We start from the raw sequence: 20,699 nt of genomic DNA on the forward strand, positions 1-20,699 counted from the left end.
GCGCTTCCAAGATTTCGTCAAGCCGTGACCGAAGACAAATTGCGTCCACGGAGGAAACGGTGAACCCGTTGAGGGTTGCACGTACGCGACGATGAAGACGTTACATCGAATGATCGGTGTGTGTACAACCACGGAAGGTGCCGGCTGCCATTAAAGCTTCTTGCTTTGAAATTACTTAGCCCGACACTTGCCGCGGTGGCTACCGAGGGGGTCGGCATTTTTCACCTCCAGCAAAGAATAATTAACGTCGATGCAGCTTGGATTTTTTTCTTTCTCTCGCTCGCGTCTTCGATTTGTACACGACTCGGTTCGTCTCTCTTCTCTGCCTCTTCGGGACTTTTACCTTTCTTTCTCGAGCCTCGCCTTTCTCGCAGGGTCAATCGCATTAATTTCGCGTCCACGAATGAAGAACTCAATGGAGGTCTCCGAGGTCAAGGGAAATCTCTCGACGAAGATAAACGCTCGTTGAAGACGAGAATTCAAGAACGGGCTTTCTATGAATTGCTTAACAGAGCCGTTGGTTCTTTTTCCTTCTTCGGGTTTTCAAGTTAAATTCTCGTAGCGGGAGACGGTGGGTCGTTCTCTAGGATTGATGATCGAAGGGATATGAGAAATTTAAATTTCGATGTTCCGCCCCGAGTGAGACGTAAACGTCGACTCGGGGACGAGAACGTGAACGGTAGCCATCTCGGTCCCTGTCCCGTTTTCGTGGCCGAAGGACCGTCCTGGCCTTTCTCGTCCTCGGGGCTTCACGGGACATCTATCATTCTGTCAGCTAGGAGATTTCAATTTGCTCTCTTTTTGCGCCATTACCGAGCTCCGCGGCCTGCAAAATTGTATTTAATTGTGATTGACTGCTAAGTGGAGGTGGCGCGGAGACGAGCATTTGTCTGCGATTTTTGCTCGGCGCCTAATTACGAGCCGCCATGGAAATCGCTTCTGAATTGACTCCCGCGGGAAGATGCCTCCTCCGGGACATCGCGAGACGTTCCGATATTTCGAACGACATCGTATCGGGAAATTTTTCCCAACGTTCTTCGACTTCGACAAAGGGTCCCCTCCTTAGCCGATCGAACCGTCGGAGAGTTCGCGATTTATCTACAAAATTAGCTAACGCTTCACAATAACTTAGACGGGCTTACCATTATTTACAAAAATATTCCGACATGGTTGTCTTACGTTATTCCTATTAACAGCCAGCGAGCGATCTTCGATACGACCCCCGGGGGTTCGATTTACCCCGGCGGAAAAAAACACCGCGAAAGTCGGTCTACTTCCGGGCACGCACGCCCGCCGATTTTAAATTCACTTCAATGGCGATCGGTCTGTCGGCAAGTTTTCAGGTTGCCGAATTCTCGACCCTCCTCTAGATTCGATAAAACGTCCCGGAGTCTCGCGGAAACCTCGCAGGATCTGGGATACCCCGAGACACCGTGCATTCAAAGAACTCGAATCGACATCCGGAAGTGAGATCGGATTTTTCAAAGTTCTCCAGTACATCGAGTCTCTCATTCCCTCTGCAGAAGTTCGTAGAGCGCCGCGATGTACGTCTGGGCCATCTGTAAGGTCTCAAACTTGCTGAGCTTCCTATCGTTGCCGAGGCTCGGCACGACGTCTCTGAGTCTGTCGAACGCGTCGTTGAGGCTGTTCATCCGTCTCCTCTCCCTGGCATTGGCAGCCAGCCTCCTCTTCCTGAGGATCTCCACCCCAGGAGTGCCACTTTTGACCTTGTGGAGGATCTCCTTGGCCTTCTGCGCGGCGAACTCGGCGGAGTCCTGAGAGCCTTGAAATCTGGGCTGCACCTGCGAGTCGCCCCTCTGCTGCAGCTGAGCACATCCCGGTGCATCGCTCCTGGTCCCCGGAAACGCGTTTCCTTGGTAGACGTCCTCTTTGGCGACGCGGTAGGGATCGGCTTTGCCACCGTAGACATCGACCTTCCCAGGGGCGAAAACCGTAGCTCTTTTCCCGAAACCGTCGGAGTCCTGGAAGGAGTCGCACCTGGAGTAGTACAGGTTCTTGGAGTAGGAGCCGTCGAAGGTCTTTTGCGGAGCCTGGCAGGAATGGTAGCCCGTCTTCTCGTAGGTTTCCTCGTAGCGCCGGTTCATCCCGAAGAAGCCCTTGGTCTCGTACGCCTCGGGGCCGAAGCCAGCTCCTAGGCCGTTGAAGTTGCCATTGAAGTTGCCGATCTCTTGGTACTCCTGCTGATGCTGGCTGTCCACGGAACTGACGCTTCCGCAGCTGCTGCCCCTCGACCTCGGAGGCTGGGGGTACGTCTCCTGGACCGGCCAGCCACTTCTGGGGTTCGACTCCGGACTGCTCGCGGATCCGTACCCCTCCGAGTCCAGGAGGTCGTATCGTTGGAAATTGCCGTAGGTGGTCATCTTGCGAGGGCGAGGTCCAGGTCCAGCTTCCCTGGATCGTCAGATCCCCGTCATAGTAAGGGACGCGTCCGAGCCGATTTCGGATTTGAGATCGATTCGGCGAGTCCAATAAGAACCCTAGGCGAAGGTTCCTCTTGGGTTTACCAGGACGGAAATATTCATGGGGTCAAGGTTGTCGGTAAAGAGCGGCTTCGAGGACTCGACCTTCCTTCCGACAAGTGTCCAAGATGGACTCGGTCGTTGACGGCTTAACGCGGCCAATAACCCCTGGGACCTTAAGGACTATCCGGCCTTGACACGATTTCCTCGGGACCGGGGCAACGCATGGAGAGGTCAACCCGCGATTTTCTCCCGGCCACGGACAAGGTCGCCCTCTCGTCGATACCTATCGATACGGATACGGATGCGAGTGCGTCACGGATGCGAGCGTTGCGTAAACTGGCGATGTCTTCACCCGGAGATCTCGTGCTGGACCACGCTGCCCGGTTTTCTTCGGGGCCCGAAGTGGGGGTTGCTAAAGCATGGAAGGGATCTTGAAAACGAGGAAGGGGCCTTCTTCCAGGGGAAGTGGCTCGTCTTTGTAGGAGCCGCGAGGCCGGACACGCCTCCCTTTGCTGGGGGGCTAACGGCGCTCCGGACTGCGAGGCCGGGGTCCTCTTCCACCTCTTCCTCTCGGAGCGGCGACACTTGTCCGATCAATTTTTATTCATTTTTTATTCAATCGTTCGAATATCGGTGATCCCTCGCAATAGGGTATCGATATCAGCGCTCGAGTCTTAGATCCGTTTCTCGGATTAATTTCTTAACGATTCGATCGATTTTCCTCTTCCTCGAAGACCTCTCCAATGGCGGGCAGGTTTTTTTCCCGGGTCGCCGAGGTAGACGTCTTGCTCGACGTTTACCTACGAGGACGCTCTTAGGGAAGGGATGCCAGCCGCAACGTCGGCCCCCTCGGAGGTCCCGTTGTGGTCCCACCGGGACTACTTTACGAGCTGCAAACGGAGACCCAAATTAAGAGAGGCTGTACCTTCCTCTGCAGCTTCTTTCTCCTCTTTTTCTTCTCGCCCCGTACTTTACGAGACTTTAAACGCCCCGGGCCCGCGAAGTGTGGACAAATTTGACTACTTTACGACAGTTCGACTTTACGACTCCCGATGCGAACCGAAACCAGATTTTGTGAGGTTGGACCCAATCCGAGGTAGTTCCTCCCAACAATTTGTCGAATACAAGCTTTACGACCATCCGCCTGAAAATCCTTTTCTATCCGGTTAAATCCAGGATTTCTTATGGGACAATCCACTACCTTAAATTCTATATTTCGGATGAAGGGAAATTCGGACTGTGGAACGTAATCCTATCGGGAGACTTAGACTCCCATTCTGGAGATAAGAATGGCCCGTTTCTAAAGTCTTCGCTCACGTCAGTGCAACAGGTCGTTTAGTGGAACTTTGCTATTTTCGTCCGAGTACCATGTTTGCCCATTCTGTTAGAATATTCGCTTATAGGCGTAACCGACGTAGAATGTTTCTTCTTCGAGTACCTATCTCGAATTGACTTTCATATCCTTCGAAATGACGCAGAACTCCGGTGGCTTTATTTTTTAAAAAAACGCCATCTAATTTTTTCATGCCTCCGTATCAGCACAAAATGGGCTTTTCTTGGGACGAACGCTTCTTGAAAATTGTCGGCAGATAGGCACTTTGGTCGAAATCCCTATATCGGCGTTAATGGTATCGCTCGGGTCAGTAACTCGGCGAGCCTTCGCCGCCTCTAGAAATTCGATCTCACGTTTGCGAATGGGCGTACCCGGGATCTTTTGACTTATCCCGAAAAGGAGGATCTCCCGTGAAGGGAAACGGCAGGCAAGAGCTCATTATCCTTCGCTAATACACACGAAAATTAGTTCGAAACCTGCGTCTCCTCCTACTCGGAAAGGAAAACGAATTTTCCGTCCCTCTTTGCTCCTCCTCCTCCCGTTCCTTCTCGCACCCTCTCTGCCTCTTTCGAGTGCCGGCAGAAAATCCTTAGGGGCGGGAAAAATTCAAACGGATCGACTTTATATAACTTTATAATATCGAACTTACCGAGATCGCGTTAGATAAAATATATACGTGTACGTAAATGCCCGCGGAAAATTATCCGTTCGAATTCCCGAGCCATTTCCATCGATCGATTTCCATCCTCGAGGGTCGATAATCAATTTACGGCCCTTCGATGAAGAGCATAAATAGATTATTACCTGCCTACGCGCCGACGTAGAGTTCGGGTTCGGACAATCGGCGATGATTTACACGGTAATCGTTCGATTGACCGATGCGTTCTCCGTTCGTGTACGGTTGCGTTACATCGTCCGTGCACCTTCTGCGCCCTCTCCTGGTACTTGTACTTCGTCAAATATGGACGTGCACCGAATGCATTATGCTCGCGAGAACCCAAGAAATTTGCATCGCAGGGCTCATTTAACCGTCGTGCATCTCGCGATCGAGACATCCCTGGATAAAACGTTTACCGCGACGAGAGCTCGTTTATCACCCCGTTGAGGGGCGCCGAAGCGGTAGAACTCCATCTTGACAATTTTATCATTCCGACTTTGCATCCCCCATTTAATAATTATTTTCCCTGGTTGCTACATTTTATCCACTCTCGCCCGACTTCGGGAGGCATTTGCGCGGAAAACGACGCCGTTAAGGTGAAGTGAAACACGTCGAGGAACTTGGTCGACGTAGATAAAGAAGATTTTTCTAAATGCCTACGTTGCCGACGTTCGTTTTTATATTGACAGCTGGGTCGAATTATATTGGGTATTGTACCAAATGGCATACTCCACCTGTCGTTTTCGTACAATAATTATAAAGAAATCTAAGTAAAACTCCAGAAATCCTCTGGATTCATGCTTTCTGGGGCCCTAATTGACTGCAGAGGGACCCCCTGCGCCATCTGTGATTTCCAGGTCAATTAAATCTTCACTTCGAGACCTCGTATTTCCATCGTTTTAGCATAGAAGCGCATACAACACTTTTTTTGCCTTTGTCCCGTTCAAATGCGAGTTCATCGATTACCAGAGTGTTCTAAATTGTCGTAAAATTGTCCTGACCCTTTCTATTCTCATATCAGAGCCTTCGATAATTGTATATTGCTCGAAATATGAGAGCTGGACGCCATTTTGATTCTGGTCTGGGCTGAATTAAAAAATTTTCTTTAAAAATCCAAATCTTGAATGTGTCAGGGCAATTCTTAGATGATCAGGAGGGATGTGTCAAAGTTTCGGACAGTTTGGTCTAATACCCTTAAAAAAAAGTGTTGTATTCGAATCGACTGATTTGAAGGGGGTTTCACTTCACCTTAATGCCAGTCCACTTTCAAAGTTTCGGACAGTTTGGTCTAATACCCTTAAAAAAAAGTGTTGTATTCGAATCGACTGATTTGAAGGGGGTTTCACTTCACCTTAAGTCGCCGTTAAGTTAAATAATTAATTTCGGTCCTTTTCCCGGAGGCAAGGCGAGAAAGAGCGAGTGGGCTGAATTATCGTCCGGGGCCAAGTCGGCGCTCGTCTCGTGATTAACGAATCTAAGGTGGGTGCGGGAAGAAGAGGGGGAAAAATGAGCAAAAGCCGCACCGTTTGAAAGTTTGCTAGCGTGCCGAACCGCCGCCGCCGCCGTCCGACGCAACCTGTAATTAGAGCACCTTGGGTGTGATTCTAATTGGGGGTCTGGTCAGCCATAAATCCTCCGGCGTTACGGGGGTCATGTTTGGATGAACCTTGGTCCGAGGACCAGTCGGACGCAGACCTGCGACTCGGGTATCGTTAACCTCTCGGTCGGTCCTAACGTAACGTCGCGTACCTTCCCCGAAAGTGTCGATTCGTACGATCGAATCGCACATTACATTTCGTCGGATAGTGCGAGATATTTTGAGATGCAACCTAAGTGAGACTCTTCGCAACTTCGATTTCGACGCGACCCATCGATACGGGGACGACGCCATGTTGCGGAGCACCGTCTACCTTTGGTAAGCATACCTCGTAATTGAGCGCAATCACCTCGCGTACCGTAGAACCCTAACAAAAGCGTTCGCGTTATACATCACCGTATTTTCCATCGCGCAAGACCCGACAGGAGGTCGCCGCAAATTACTCAAGCAAAACAATCCAAATCGGAGAAGCGAGCTTCGGAAGAATTAACGCAATTCTCTCGCAAATTGGCAATCTACCTCGTATGCCACAATGAAGATATTCCCGAGTCTCTTGTACGGGATGTAATTGAAATTAATGAGACCTCTCTCCGAGAGAGCAGCTCGCGAACGGACTGGACGACCCACTTGATTTCCCATCGACTTTTTTGGGAATTTTCAGTAATTACAAGGACCGCGTCCGAGGTCGATCGTTTCTTTCGTATTTCCGCTTTGACGGCTAGGTTCCACCGTATAGAGATCATTCCGGGGAAGGCATCTCTCGTGGGAAACGTGTCCCGACGCAAGTGTAACGCATCAGAGGATGCACCCACGAAGGCGTAGAAATTTCCGGGTAGAAGGAAGAGCGAGCGTTGCTTATTACTCCTCGGCCCGTTTCAACCCGTTTCGTTCTATTGAATTTTTCCCCCTTCTTGCGCCGGCTCCGTAAAGACACCATCGGGGTCGAGGCTCCCGCTTCTAAGACCAATAAACGTCCTATAAAATAATTATGATTTATATTACGGTATCGGCACGACTTCCGCGCATCGGGCCGTGATTTATGCCCGGGTAAATCGAGGAGCTCCTCGCGAACGAATCGCGACGGAAAAACGCGAGGACGCGACAGAAAAATCTTTATTCCTCCGACCTTTGGTCTCGGGACTTTTTTCACCTTTTCTCCGGCGGGGTAATTCGAGGATCTTCTCAGGAACCGATAGCGAGGGAAATATGCGACGACGTCGTCGTCGTCGACGTCGACGGTCCCTCTCTCGGCGGATTCGTTTGAACGACGACCCAAGGACGACGCGAAACCCTTGGATTTCGCCTCTCTCTCCTCTCGGCGTCGGCGTCGGTGCCCTCCAGGAAGTGGCCTCGGCGTCCCGACACCTGCCTCGTCATCGTCCTCGCTGCCGCCTGGGAGGAGAGACGGACGGGACTAATTTATGCGTCGTTTGAGCCGTTTGATCGGACCCCGGCTACCCTCTCGTCGGGGCTCCTTCGAGCGAGTCGCGGCCTTACGAGGGTCCTCTCCGCGAATGCATTCCGCAAGGAAATGTCCGTTGCGAGGGTGATACGTCTCCGAGACGACCACGGATCGAATCTACGAGCGGAATTTTTTCTACATTTCCGAAAACGAAGGGAACGCTAATTGGATCGAAGGACCGTCCCCTCCTGCAGGGTGTCGGGGTGCGCTCTCCCGCCCTCTTCGGGTATAACGACTTACCTCGCAACACCAGGAGACGGCGGCACCGGTCGTTTAGATCGAGTCCTTCGCTGCAAGGTGGGTTCACCGAGCTGTGAAGACCCCGAATTGATTAATTAACTCGATTGCGCCGGTGCATAACAACTGGATGCATAAATGCAACGCGCAACGGTCGCCATGGTTACGATCTGGTTAAGAAAATCCTGCCGAAAAAAATTCGGATCGGGGTCAGGGTAGGAGGTTTATTTTTTTGCGGGGGGTTGCAGTCGTTTGTACATCGGGGAAAATATTCACGGGAAATATCGGACGCCGGAATGTAAACCCGGAGAGACGGAAAGGGAATCCGTATCCGTCCTGTGGAGGGTCGAGGGTAATTTACGAGTCATTAGACATGGATGGATACCGTTTTGAAATCGATATCCCTGGAGGGTAAAACGGAGTTCATGGGTCCCCCCAACGGACCTCGTAAACACCGAGAGCATCGTAAAAGTCTCATTCTCGCTGGAACCCCCAACCGGTAACGACCTTACCTTCCCCGCCGAATTATTTGAACCGCGTAACTAATTTTTACTTTCCATTCTTTTTTTTTTTATGATCTGTCATTCGATGCAAGCTGCGTATCGCATTATATTTGTCGTGCCCCCGGATATGGGCACTTCGTGGAAAGAAACGACCGAAGTCGAGGAGGTGGCCTGCCGTCGTTCGTCTTCATTTGCGTTTACACAAATCGGTACCGAGACCTAGAACGAGCATGGCGGATCTTTGCGCGGTAAACGTCGTTTGCGCCGAACGACTTCCCAGCAAGGGGTGATCCACCGCTGTTCGTACACCGGGGTTATAATTTCAATGGGTCCTCTCTGTAAATATGACCGACACGACAGCTCCGTTAGACGGACGACGGCACCTCCGTCCCGCGGTTGTACGTTCGTCCGATAAGGACGTGCTCCTCGATTTATGAATCGTGAATATATTAATATTCCTGCCTGGAGAGTTGCACTCCTCGAAGGAGAGCTCGGATCCTACCTCCCCGGGAGAAAAATCTCGTTGCATCGAGGCTTTGTGTTTTTAACGCGTTCGCTCGTTTGCCTCCTCGTTAAGGGGCACTCGAACGGGTACCTAGACACCACCTGGTATTTCCACCTGCGCGATCGTCTCGAGCACTAAAACGCGTCGATAGCGCTCCTTTTCTATCGTTTTCCCACGAATTGAAATAGCGAAGTGGCCCATCCCGGGGATAAGTATTGGGCGATCAACTGAGTACTCGGGACAACCCGGGTCAAGGGTTAAGGGAGGCGTTCCGATGGAAAGGTGGAGTACCCCAACCGGGACGCGTTCGTCGCGTGCCGTCGTGCTCCGATGGGTCGTCGACGATTTCCAGCACATGACACCGGAATACGGTATTACCACGCGGAATTAACTCCGACGGTTTCACCGGAGCGAGAAGAGCGCCACGCGACCGGCACGTGGGGCTAAATTGCACCCGTGACTTCGAGAGGGCGCGGAACTTCCCCTCTTCCTTTTGCCGCCAATTTATTTACCTTCTTCTCGCGTTTGCCCTACTGCTATCTTTCTAACACGGATTCACGTTTTGCCGGGACGCCCGGCTCGAGAAACACGAGTCGGTTCTTCTTTCGGGCGTCCAAACCCCACGGGACAGCGACGCCTTTACGGTGGCTCCCTTTCTTGTAAATTACCGGCAAATTAGTCTCAAACCTTTGGCGACTTGCGAAAAACTTAGCTTCCATAAATCCTCGGGGGACCTAATGGAGGTTTCCTGTCGACCGTGAAAATGGTTTCCCATTGAGCTCCTCGATGATCTTCCGGTCCTTTCACGACTCGACGCGAGACCCTGTCTCCGTTTCACCCGCGACATGGATAGAAATTTTCTACTTTCTTTTTTTTCACTCCCGGTGAAAAAAATCCGGAAATTCCTATCGAACGAGCCAATTCCATTCCTAGCGTTCCTCCGGGCATCGGTGGGATATGCGGCGAATATGGCGAAGCCGTGGAAAATTAGGGAAGATGGATTGCGAGGGTTGTTTGCTCGTGGAGGGAGCGCGACATCGAGAGGACTCGAGAGGAGGCGGCCGAATCGAGGGTCGTAAATCAGCCCTCTCGATGGGCCCTAGGGGGTGGATCGGCCACGGAGGGTTCCTAGGAAGAGGTGCCACATGGCACGAGCTGGCTTTCGGGGCCGCACGCCCCTTAATAAGGGCGCGTGGTGCCACGCGATCCACCACACCGAAGCGAAACCAGTGTCATCTGTTGCATCGGTTACGTTCCGACCGGCGAACCGTTTCCAGGCCGAGTGCCCTGTCGGCGCTCTCGTTTCCACTAGGTGCACCCTGGGGATTAAACGGTAAATAATTGCTACATCGGAGCCTCTTACCCCGTCAAAGTCGATCGCCCCTAAATTTTGGAAATGCAGAAAATTCTCCCGTCCTAGCTGTATTTCCCGTATCTACGATGAACGCGTGCGGGGAATTTATTCCTTCTCCGTTTTACATTTCATCGTAACAAAGAGACGCGCGGAATATAGGCACTACCTTTGAAAGAGAGATGCCCGTTCGCTCCGCGAAAAGGGTTACTTTTCGAAGAGACCTCGCGCACGCGAGGTGGTCGCGACTCGAATCGACGGAGGGCGCAACACGCGGCGGGTCACCTGGCCGCCATATTTCGGACGAGGGGCGCGTGCCGGTCCTCCGATAACGTGCCATTACGAACGCCTTATTTCCCCCGGAGAGGAGGGAAAGGGCGATTCGGAGCGAATCGATGAATTCGACGGAGAAAAGGAACGGCAACGCGGCGCCCACAGATGCCGGCATCTCTCTCGGCCGTCTCTACAAAGGATGCGCGTGCGCGGTTGCTCTGGCTTGAAAAGTCTCTTGCAGAGATCTTTCGCCGTGCACGCGAGCGCGATCGAGCGAGGCGTGCGGGAGGATTCGGAACGCGCAACAAGTGCGGAGGCTGGGACGGATAACGGCGCCGCAGTCGGTCGATAGCAACCGCTGCGCGTCCAGGGAAGGCGGATCGCTGCGAGCGTCGCCGGCGTGCCGATAGATGGCCGTAATGCTCGAGTGGACTTTCTCGCGAGTGCACCCAATGCTGTCACTTTTTATATAAACCGATTGGCACGCCGCTTCTCTTGGTGGGGTCCGAAGCGCCGGCGCTCACCAGACCTACGAAGCGATGGGGCATAGAGAGGATGTTGCGCGAACGGCGGCTTTTCGCTGTCAAGGCTCGAATGGCAGGGACCGTCAGTCTTGATTTTCCGAACAAAGTTATAGCTGGATTGTGAGTCCGTTGCGTGGGGAAAGACACTTAGCCTGGGTTTTCTTGTTTCTAGAATTCGCAAAGGCGGATTCATCCCCGACCTACGTTGCAACGTCCTTCGTAGGTATGCGTGGGAACGAAGCGTGTACATTGACGCCCACCAACCTTTTATGGAGCTGCGGCGTTGAATCGCGGGAAAGACGTTTTAGGGACTAACGTCGTCACCACATCGCGAGTGCACCCAACGCTGTCACTTTTTATGTAAACCGATTGCCACGCCGCTTCTCTTGGTGGGGTCCGAAGCGCCGGCGCTCACCAGACCTACGAAGCGATGGGGCATAGAGAGGATGTTGCGCGAACGGACTGCGAACGGCGGCTTTTCGCTGTCAAGGCTCGAATGGCAGGGACCGTCAGTCTTGATTTTCCGAACAAAGTTATAGCTGGATTGTGGGTCCGTTGCGTGGGGAAAGACACTTAGCCTGGGTTTTCTTGTTTCTAGAATTCGCAAAGGCGGATTAATCCCCGACCTACGTTGCACGTCCTTCGTAGGTATGCGTGGGAACGAAGCGTGTACATTGACGCCCACCAACCTTTTCTGGAGCTGCAGCGTTGAATCGCGGAAATTAATTCCGATGGTTTATTCATTTTTTTTTTTTAATTATTAAACCCGGACGAATGGGAGAAACTGACTTTTTTCGGGTCACCTCTTCTAGGTTGGAACGGTTAACGAGGCAGTTTCCAGCAATGGCCTTCGTAAAACGGTCGGCAACGTGGTTACGTTAATTTCGGGAGAAATGTCGACCACTTAGGCGCCAGGGTCCCGAAACCTTTTTGCGCCTTCTGTTCCTGCCGAAGATGAAAGCCGATTTCCAATGACTACTGTAACGCGTTTTCGAAGTCTATTGACGGGGGTCGGGAGTTTTTCCGAGATCGGCGCCGAGACAAGCGACGGCACCTCTCGATAATTAGGGAACATCTATAGACTCGGAAAGTCACATCTTGTTGTCGACTGCTTTCGACTTCGGTAAATTTACTTTTCGCCGGTCGGACGCTTTCCTCGATTGTCCTTCCTCGAGCAGGCGCGAACGGAAGAGGCAAAGTCGTTTGCGATGTACCCAACGAGAAAACGTAGCCCCTCGTTTGAACGGTTTCGTCTCGTGCCATTGCGGTACACGCGTAAAGATAATTTTTACATGTAATTTATCGCCGATCCCGGCGAGAGGACGTCCGACAGGTAGTTCAAACACTGTCCGTTCCGCACCTTAGAAAGGGCGGTAATCGTAACCAAGGCGTAAAAAAGAAATTGGAAGGCGCCATGGGAGTCGCGAGACGAATTTTGGCGGCAGACCTCTGAAGTATCATGTCGGTCTTCGTAATGAGTTTCCGCTTTCCGTTCTCGTTAACCAATGAAAGGTCTAATGAATGGGTTAACGAGTTCGTGGCCTAGGCATTCCGGTAGCCTGCCACCTTTGATTTCGACACGGAGTCAGGTGGCCGTAATCGTAATCTGCCTCTTTCGCCTCGTTTCGCGACATCACGAGAGTGGAAATTCCTGGAGGAGCTTCGTACCTTTTCCAGTAATTTTTTCTCGCTGTTAAGGTGAAGTGAAACGTCCTTTAAATCAGTCGATTCGAATACAACACTTTTTTTTAAGGGTATTAGGCCAAACTGTCCAAAACTTTGACACATCCCTCCTGATCAGCTAAGAATTGTCCTGACACATTAAAAATTTGGATCTTTCAAAAAAATTTTTAACTCAGACCAGACCAGAACCAAAATGGCGCCGAGCTCTGATATTTCGATCAATATACAATTATCGAAGGCTCTGATATGAGAATCGAAAGGGTCAGGACAATTTTACGACAATTTAGAACACTCTGGTAATCGATAAACTCGCATTTGAACGAGATAAAGACAAAAAAAGCGTTGTATGCGCTTCTATGCTAAAATGATGGGAATACGAGGTCTCGGGGTGAAAATTTAATTGACTTGGAAATCACAGATGGCGCAGGGGGTCCCTCTGCAGTCAATTAGGGCCCAGAAGGCATGAATCCAGAGGATTTCTGGAGTTTTACTTCGATTTCTTTATAATTATTGTACGAAAACGACAGGTGGAATATGCCATTTGGTACAATACACAATATAATTCGACCCAGCTGTCGATATAAAAACCAACGTCGGCGACATAGGCATTTAGAAAAATCTTCTTTATCGACGTTGATCAAGTTCCTCGACGTGTTTCACTTCACCTTAAAAATCCAAGTAGAAACGAAGTCGCAGTCTTATGCGCGAGAAAGGGAGCAACATCAAAAATGTCGTTTGTATTCCGGGTTTTCGGGGTGGAGGTTTCTTTGGCCACGGTAAACGATGCTTGAAATCGATTTTTGCAGGTCGAGCCCTTCGCGCGCTTGACCGCCGGTCACGCCCAAAACCCCAGTGACCACTCGGTCAACCTGTCCCGAGATTCCCGTGTCTTCTCGCCGACTCGGAAAACGTCTTTCCCAATCATGTGGCCTCTCTCGGTCCGCACTTCTGACGATCTTACAATAGCCGTTGTCAAACGGCCATTCTCGCGTTTACCGGGAGGAGATCGTCCACGTTCCACCTGCCGACAGATTCTACCGTAGATAATCTTCGAAAGGATTGCGAGATACGTTAACGAGAGTCCGACCTCTCAATCTTTTTTCACTTTCGTAATTGCTCGTCCACGGATATTTCGGTCGGTCCAGTTCGCAAAAATTCGGGTATCTGGACATATCATCCGTTTGAGACTACGCGAAAAATGTAGGAACCAAAAATCGAGACGCGTTTCCTTAATGACAACGGAGAGACCAAAAGGGGTATGTCGAGACGAAGGATGTCGACGGTCCATGATTAATAATTCTTTGAACGGGAAAACAGGGTATTTACGGGATGAATAATGAACGGCCGAGTTCCGAAAGAGCATCCAGCGGAGAGAAATGAAAGGGGAAATATTGAAAATTCGTTAAGAGGGCCCATTGTCAGGCACGCGCCGCTGTCCGCCCACGAGTTTTCGGGAATGACCGATTCGGAGGTCCTTCGATTTCCAGAATCGAGGAAAAGGGTTGTCGAGGACTCGCGAGTCAGCCGTCGGTCCAGAACTCGGTTCGCTACGCCTTTCGGCAAATTCGGCTCGGCGTTAACGACTCTCCTAGAATGTATAATTTCTCGGCGGTTTCCAGCGAAACGGTCGGGGTGGAGGCGCACGTGTCAATTCGGATCGGTCGAAGCCGACCGCGCGGGGGTGCATTTTGCCCTGCATCGCAGCCGATGCACGCCGAGGCACCATATGGCGGGAGACTCGTGCCACAGAAGCGGAAGTCATATTTTCATCTCTCCTCGGCCAATCGTACGCCCTGCCTCGTCACTCATTGTCCCTCGAAAACGCAAAACGAAAAGAAGCGCGAGTCGACCTGGAGGGGATCTATAGAGCACGCCGCACAGGAGCGGAAAAGACCAAGAAAGGGAGAAAGTAACCGACGGGGGGTGACTCCGACAGGAAACCGCGATCTTGGCAGGAAGTCGCGAGACCCGGGAAAATCGGTTCGCGTACGGAGCAATAGCGTCAATTGAGGTGCATGCGATTCGTGCAACCGGACATGCGCCGAACGCGCCGTCGAGTAGGTGGAGTACGCATATTCAACTCTACGAATACAGGATAAGGGCCATTTTTATTTACAATAGTCTACAACTTTTCGAACTAGTTGACGTTATTTTACAAAAATTCGAAAATCCTCGATTTAACCGCAGTACCGCTACGAGTACAAGTGCTCTTTGGTAGCGCAACCTATTCTAACGATTAAATTAAAGGCAACGCGATTTGGCTTGTACATTTTTCGTTAACCGTTAACATTATCATTATCGATATTAATAGATTTTTAATCAATTGACCGAGAACGTTCCCTGGAATTAACGATCTCGGGGTCGGCATGAGTACCCGCGATATTCTTATAGTTACGTCTACGGACCGACCGAAATGATCGGTGTTCGAGTTAAGCTAGTCTTTGGATCGTTAGCCGTCTCTTCTATTAATTCCTCCCTCCTTTTTGGAAATAATAGCTACATACGAAATCTCGATCGCATACTTCACTAGTGGGAGTCAACCTTTGGTGCGAGTAATCGACTCGATAATTATTAAGTAAGGCTCGCGGATCGATCTTCGGATCGACCGCACAAATTCGGCACGCTTTGATTGGGACGCATAAATGCGGATTCACGGTCCGGGTGGCTCGTCATAATCTTTGCAATATCGCTTTCTTCCCCAAGACTCGATATACAATTTACCTTTCTTCCGGATTTATCTTTTGCCGCCGTGTCTCTCGAGGAGATCGCAAAGAGCGGCTATGTAAGTCTGGGCCATCTGAAGGGTCTCGAACTTACTCAACTTGTGATCGGCGTCCAAACTTGGGACGACTTCGCGAAGTTTGTCGAAGGCGTCGTTCAGGCCACTCATTCGACGTCGTTCCCTCGCGTTAGCGGCGAGACGTCGTCTTTTCAAGACACTCGGCGAGGGTGGCACGTCTCGGGATCTTCGACGCCCTCTCCGAGGACTACACATGGGCGACGATTGAATTTTCTGTCGAGAAATGGCAAGATTAAGGACTTTTCATAACAAATGAAAATCCGCTCTTCGTTCGGAAGCGTCTTACCTGAACCGACGTTCCTGGTTCCCAGGAATGAGCCGAGGTTTCGTCGAGTTGCTCGGAGGGCTTGGTCTCGAGGTGACGATATCTCGAATCCTGGGGAGGCGTCTCGAAACAGTAAATAGCCGGTTGGTACTCTATGGAATTCTCTTCGTAAGGAATCGATCTAGGTGAAGCGTGCTCCAGAGATCGTCGCGGATCGTACCTATAAAACGGATCGTTACTAATATTGTTTCTTTCCGCTCCCCGAGAAAATTGAAATTGAAATGAAAATTTTTATAATTTTTAGATCCTAGTCTAGCGGAAATAAAAGCTATAAGATTACTTTGGTATAGGTACCTCTGAGGCGTAAGCGGCGTTAGAACTCCATAAGGAACTCTTTCGTAAGTTTCGGACGTCCGCGTATATTCGCCTTCGACGTCCCTGCCGAATTCAACGTTATCCACTTCCCTTCTTGGAGTGAGTTGACCCTCTAGGTGGTAGCTCTCCCCGTAGACGGTCCTCGAAGTTCCGCAATTCGGGGAGTTGTAGGGCGACGGATACAGAGGGTCGTAGGACCTGTTCGGGGTCGGATAAGTCGGGGTCAACATGTCCGTAGACGTCTGGTAGCTGTTGTGGTGATTCGAGAGAAGTGCCATCCTGGACCGAAGGTCGGACTATGGTTCCTTACTATTTTTTATAAGAAGATGGAATAGCAAAATTCACATATAAACTTTTTCTTCCCTCTCAAGAAATTTATTTTCGTTTCTCGATCATAGCTGTCGTCGTCCCTTATCGATCCTCGATATTTTATCCGTCGAGTCACCTGCTTCCCTTTCGAATCTTGGAAGGTGCATAAATTTGTCGAACCTCCTCTCTTACGTCGACCTTTCCTTTTCAAATTTTCTTCGTTTAATTCACGGCCTGCACCTGGAGGATTACGATTCTCCCTCCTCGTCCAAGACACGAGGTATGATATTTCTGCGAACTGGTCCTCCTCCTACGAGTCCTGCCCTCGATCTTCGTCAGGGTGCCATTAAACCCACGCAAGTTGCCATTTAAATTTCCGTTCGATCACCCTGGTGCACTTGACTCTTTTCGACGAACCAACAATTTTGTATATCTTGGCTCGAGTTTCGGCACTGTCACAGCACGCGTTTATCAGGATTACTTGGTCTGGATCCAAATGGGTCTTTGAACGAATGGACGCGTAACGACTCCGTAAGTAAGGCTTGGTAAATCGCCTCGGATGACTCTTTCAAACGGCGAGTTATTTTCGAATTTTATTATCCGTGAGGCGATAGAAGTTGTGTCCGAAAAAGTGGAAACCAGACGAAGAAGAGTCTCGACCTCTCGGCCAAGAGGTTCGAGTCCGAATGTGGCGCGTGCCGAGGCGTGTTCTCCGGTGCATCAACATATGGTCCCACCTCGTTTCGTGCTCATCCCTTGATAATGTGCACCTGGTGCCCCTGGTACCCCTGATTCCCCAGGACTGGTCGAGGCGGGCACCCTCTCCCTCTGTCTTAGCCACCACCACCGGACCGTCGATCCAAGATCAGGGATCCGCGATCTACGCTACTTTCCCCCCGGTTATCCTCGTCCTCGAATCTCAAAGTCGCAACGGCAATGGACTCCTTTTTAACCTTTCAATTCTATTACCAGATTTACGGTATCCAAAACGGCGGAATTGGATGCAGCAGGTATCCGGTAACCGGCGGATGCGCCACCGCGATGACCGTCGTACACCGGGAAGGAGCTCGTCTCGTCATGAAAGGACGGACATAAAGAGACGGGAATATTGGCAAAATATTCGTTCGGCACGGTTGGACCCTCTTCTCCTGACGGAGAAACGCAGAATTCCGAGGGCTAGCCCCGGCAACGGGAAGTGCGAAGGGGAAATCGGAAGGAGGAAGAGAGGATGCAAAGGTGGAGGGAACAGGGAGGCGAAAGGAAGATAGGATCGACTCCGGCGCGGCGGTCCCTTTAAATTCGATTCTCGAGATCGGAAGGCGATAATCTCGGTGGACGGAAGAGAAGGGAAGGTACACCGGTCGCGTGCCGGGCCGACGTCCACGGCACCCGTCCACGAAGGCGAGAGTGTACGAGGGCGAGGACGGGGACGATCGGTCGTACGATACTCCTTCCTGGGTCTTCCCCTCCGAATAAAGCGGTCGGAAAAAGACCCGGCAAGGTGCGTTACCGACCGAGCGCGGAGAGATGAACGAACGATAGACGGGGAAAAGTCGCTGACGCCAAAGCTACTCAACGCGATCGTCCCTTCTCGAGCCCTACAAAGTCTTATTCGCATCTATTTCAATTCGATCTACTCTTCAACGGTGTACGCACTTGCCACGATTTATCCATTCCTGACTTGAAATATTGTCCCTTTCCCGTTTTGGTACCTTTTCTGACCCCGACGAGATCGCGCAGGATTTAAATAAATATAAGGTAGACGGTTTTTGCGCGATCTACAGGTGGTTAGGTGTATTTAAAAAACAAGGCGCGTACGTGAATATTTCCATGCATTTTTTTGCAAGGCTCTATGATGTATTTGTTACTTGCAAGGATGAAGTTAAAAGATGTCGGAGGGAGTTTCGTTGTCGGTACTTGGTACAGTGCTGGGATATCGGTGCCACGAAAAATTCTAATGTTCAAATTGTTTTCGTAGATCTTCAATTTATCGGTAAATTATGTCGTTGACGATTATTGCAGGGACGCCAGAACGGTGAAGTATGAAAAGGCCAGTTGAGCAACCTTTAACAAAATATATCCAGCGTAACGTAACGTCGAATAATTTTAGACCGGTATCTCAGAATTTAGTTTAATATATAATAGAAAGAAATATTTATAAAAGCTGTATGTACCGAACTGAACTTTTCTAAGCACATTGTAAAATGGCTCCCAGCTGAAATGGTGCAAGGTCGTGCACTTCTCATCATCATTAAAATTTGCATCTTTTTAGCTTTTAAGGGCAACCGGTACCATTCCATGGAGTACCTGAAATTTGTTGTGCAAAATTCTTGTCCTATCACGTTTCGAAGAAAATGCCATTTATCATAATAATTTGTTAAATAATATCTATTAACGTACGTACAATTCCGTTTGTATGGCGAGACTTTCGTCCATGATTCTTTGGCCAGGTAAACTGAGGGTAAACAAATGCGTCAATTCTCCCACGGCTACAACCGCATGTCTGATTATTTCTCGTAAATTGTCCAAGTTTGCTACTATCTGAACGCAAAGAAAAGTATTTCAGTTGAATATATGGCCATAAAATAATTTGCTGGTACCAAGATTTTTCTACCACTGGATACCTCATTGGTTTTGCATATTCACCTCGACACCGGTGGTGCTCAAATTGAATAAATTAATCCCAAGAAGGATAAATAGCATCGACGAGTGAGCTTCTTGAAAGTACGAGGTGAATCTAAAACGAAACATTAAAGAACTAAATTCAATTAGCCTTACTTCCGGCCTCCAAGCGACGCGGTACAATATACGTATTCTAAGGACACCCAGAGATTATTCGAAAAGAATGTAATCCCAAAGTATTAGAATAAGTATTTTGAACATGGATTTTGGCTTCTCTGAATTTTCCTAGTAGAGAGCGAGGTACCGACTCGATTGCTTTTAAATGTTGTTCGATACAGGAACCGAGCTCTTGATAAACCAAGTCATTGTCCACTATTTCCAAAGACGTCGGATCCTCTTCTTTCGAGCATATACCAATTAACTTATCTAATCGGTACCTGCAAATGTTATTCCATTTTGTAAAGAAAGACTCTCTACGTCTATTCATATTATTTAAAAAACATAAGAAAATCAGAATTTGTTCTAATCCCACCTGAATGAAAAATGTGTCATGAGAAATTTTAAATTTGGGGGTGAAAAATAGATACGGAATATTATTTCTTACCCTGTGATTGCAAACATCCCACATACGTATTGTGCTAAAAATATGTACGTTACGTCAAAGGCCATAATGCTGAAGTAAAGAGTAACTACTGCTAGTTCTTGATGGGCGAAAATGTGAAAAAAATATTTTTTATCATCCACAAAATATTGGACAGGAAACACTTGGTGTATTGGACGAGATTCGTTGAGAGGATCAATTAAATCCAGAAAAAATGGAACTATTGGTAAAAGTGTGTACGAAAATGCTGCGAGGCCCAACAACACTGAAATAAGGAAAAGTGAATATCATACAACAGTTTTCCTTGCTTTTCATATTATATTACTCAGTGACTTACACGCATACAATATGGAGACGATTCTTGCACTCTCTAGGCGATTTATCATCATTTCACGCTCTTCACGGAAACGTAAATTTTTCCAGTCTTTTTGTATCGAGTTAAACATTGCCATTATCTAGATCGATAAGTTCCATTTAATTTATTTCACAGGGTGTTCCTTTATATTCTTAAAATTCTTTCAAAAGAATAATTAAATTTACGGAAACAACGACAAACCTGTTGGTGTTTTATAACGTGTGTAACGAGTTTCAAAGCGGACCCGGTTTGAGTAAGAAATGGTGTCAGACAGTGTAACCAATTATTGAAAGTCCATTCTTCGAATACTTTACATCCCTTAAACAATAAATGATAATAAATTTCACACTGACACGATATAAGTTTAAAAGCCAAAAAAACTTTTTACAGAACTGCTGCTCCTTGTAGTTCACCTATCTTTGTAATTCAACCGAGTCAAAAGTTATAAGAGGGAGCACAGTACCTGGAAGAAGACAGAACTTGCCAACATTCCCAAATGATATATTGGCAAAATTTTTTTTTGTAATTTTGACTGATACGGCCATCTTCCCATTATTAACAGTAGACCTTTATTGAATTGAAAGTAAGGCTCCAACGAGGAGTCCATTACGCTCGGGAATTCTCTGTGACACTACAAGTATCGGTGTCGTAATGACGTGGCAAAAGTTCCGCTTTCTCCACATGCTTTGTTCGATAAGAGTCATTACGTGAATATTATAAATTCCCTTAGACAGGGTGAGGACAATTGCTACAACACAGGATA

The 20,699-nt window shown here is 49.2% G+C and overlaps 3 protein-coding genes across 3 annotated transcripts; all 3 read right to left on the bottom strand.

The window, feature by feature from the left end:
• Window positions 1–1,508: 1,508 nt before the first annotated feature.
• Window positions 1,509–2,381, bottom strand: LOC105697499. Its single transcript, XM_012420858.1, has one exon. The coding sequence runs from the start codon at window positions 2,379–2,381 to the stop codon at window positions 1,509–1,511; it is 873 nt and encodes a 290-aa protein (XP_012276281.1).
• Window positions 2,382–15,343: 12,962 nt separating this feature from the next.
• LOC105697500 (neurogenic differentiation factor 6-B-like) lies at window positions 15,344–16,327 on the bottom strand. The gene is made up of 3 exons (XM_012420859.1): window positions 16,029–16,327; window positions 15,696–15,894; window positions 15,344–15,622 (listed from the first exon to the last, which is right to left on the bottom strand). The coding sequence occupies exons 1-3, from the start codon at window positions 16,325–16,327 to the stop codon at window positions 15,344–15,346; spliced, it is 777 nt and encodes a 258-aa protein (XP_012276282.1).
• Window positions 16,328–18,173: 1,846 nt separating this feature from the next.
• On the bottom strand, window positions 18,174–20,584 carry LOC105697502. The gene is made up of 9 exons (XM_012420860.2): window positions 20,400–20,584; window positions 20,138–20,254; window positions 19,919–20,036; window positions 19,585–19,846; window positions 19,289–19,417; window positions 19,005–19,095; window positions 18,763–18,899; window positions 18,533–18,665; window positions 18,174–18,422 (listed from the first exon to the last, which is right to left on the bottom strand). The coding sequence occupies exons 1-9, from the start codon at window positions 20,541–20,543 to the stop codon at window positions 18,372–18,374; spliced, it is 1,182 nt and encodes a 393-aa protein (XP_012276283.2). The 5' UTR covers window positions 20,544–20,584; the 3' UTR covers window positions 18,174–18,371.
• Between the last annotated feature and the right edge of the window lie 115 nt (window positions 20,585–20,699).

This window comes from Orussus abietinus, unplaced genomic scaffold, assembly GCF_000612105.2.
Source record: "Orussus abietinus isolate OABI.00-Male unplaced genomic scaffold, Oabi_2.0 scaffold25, whole genome shotgun sequence".
Classification (NCBI taxonomy): Eukaryota; Metazoa; Arthropoda; class Insecta; order Hymenoptera; family Orussidae; genus Orussus; species Orussus abietinus.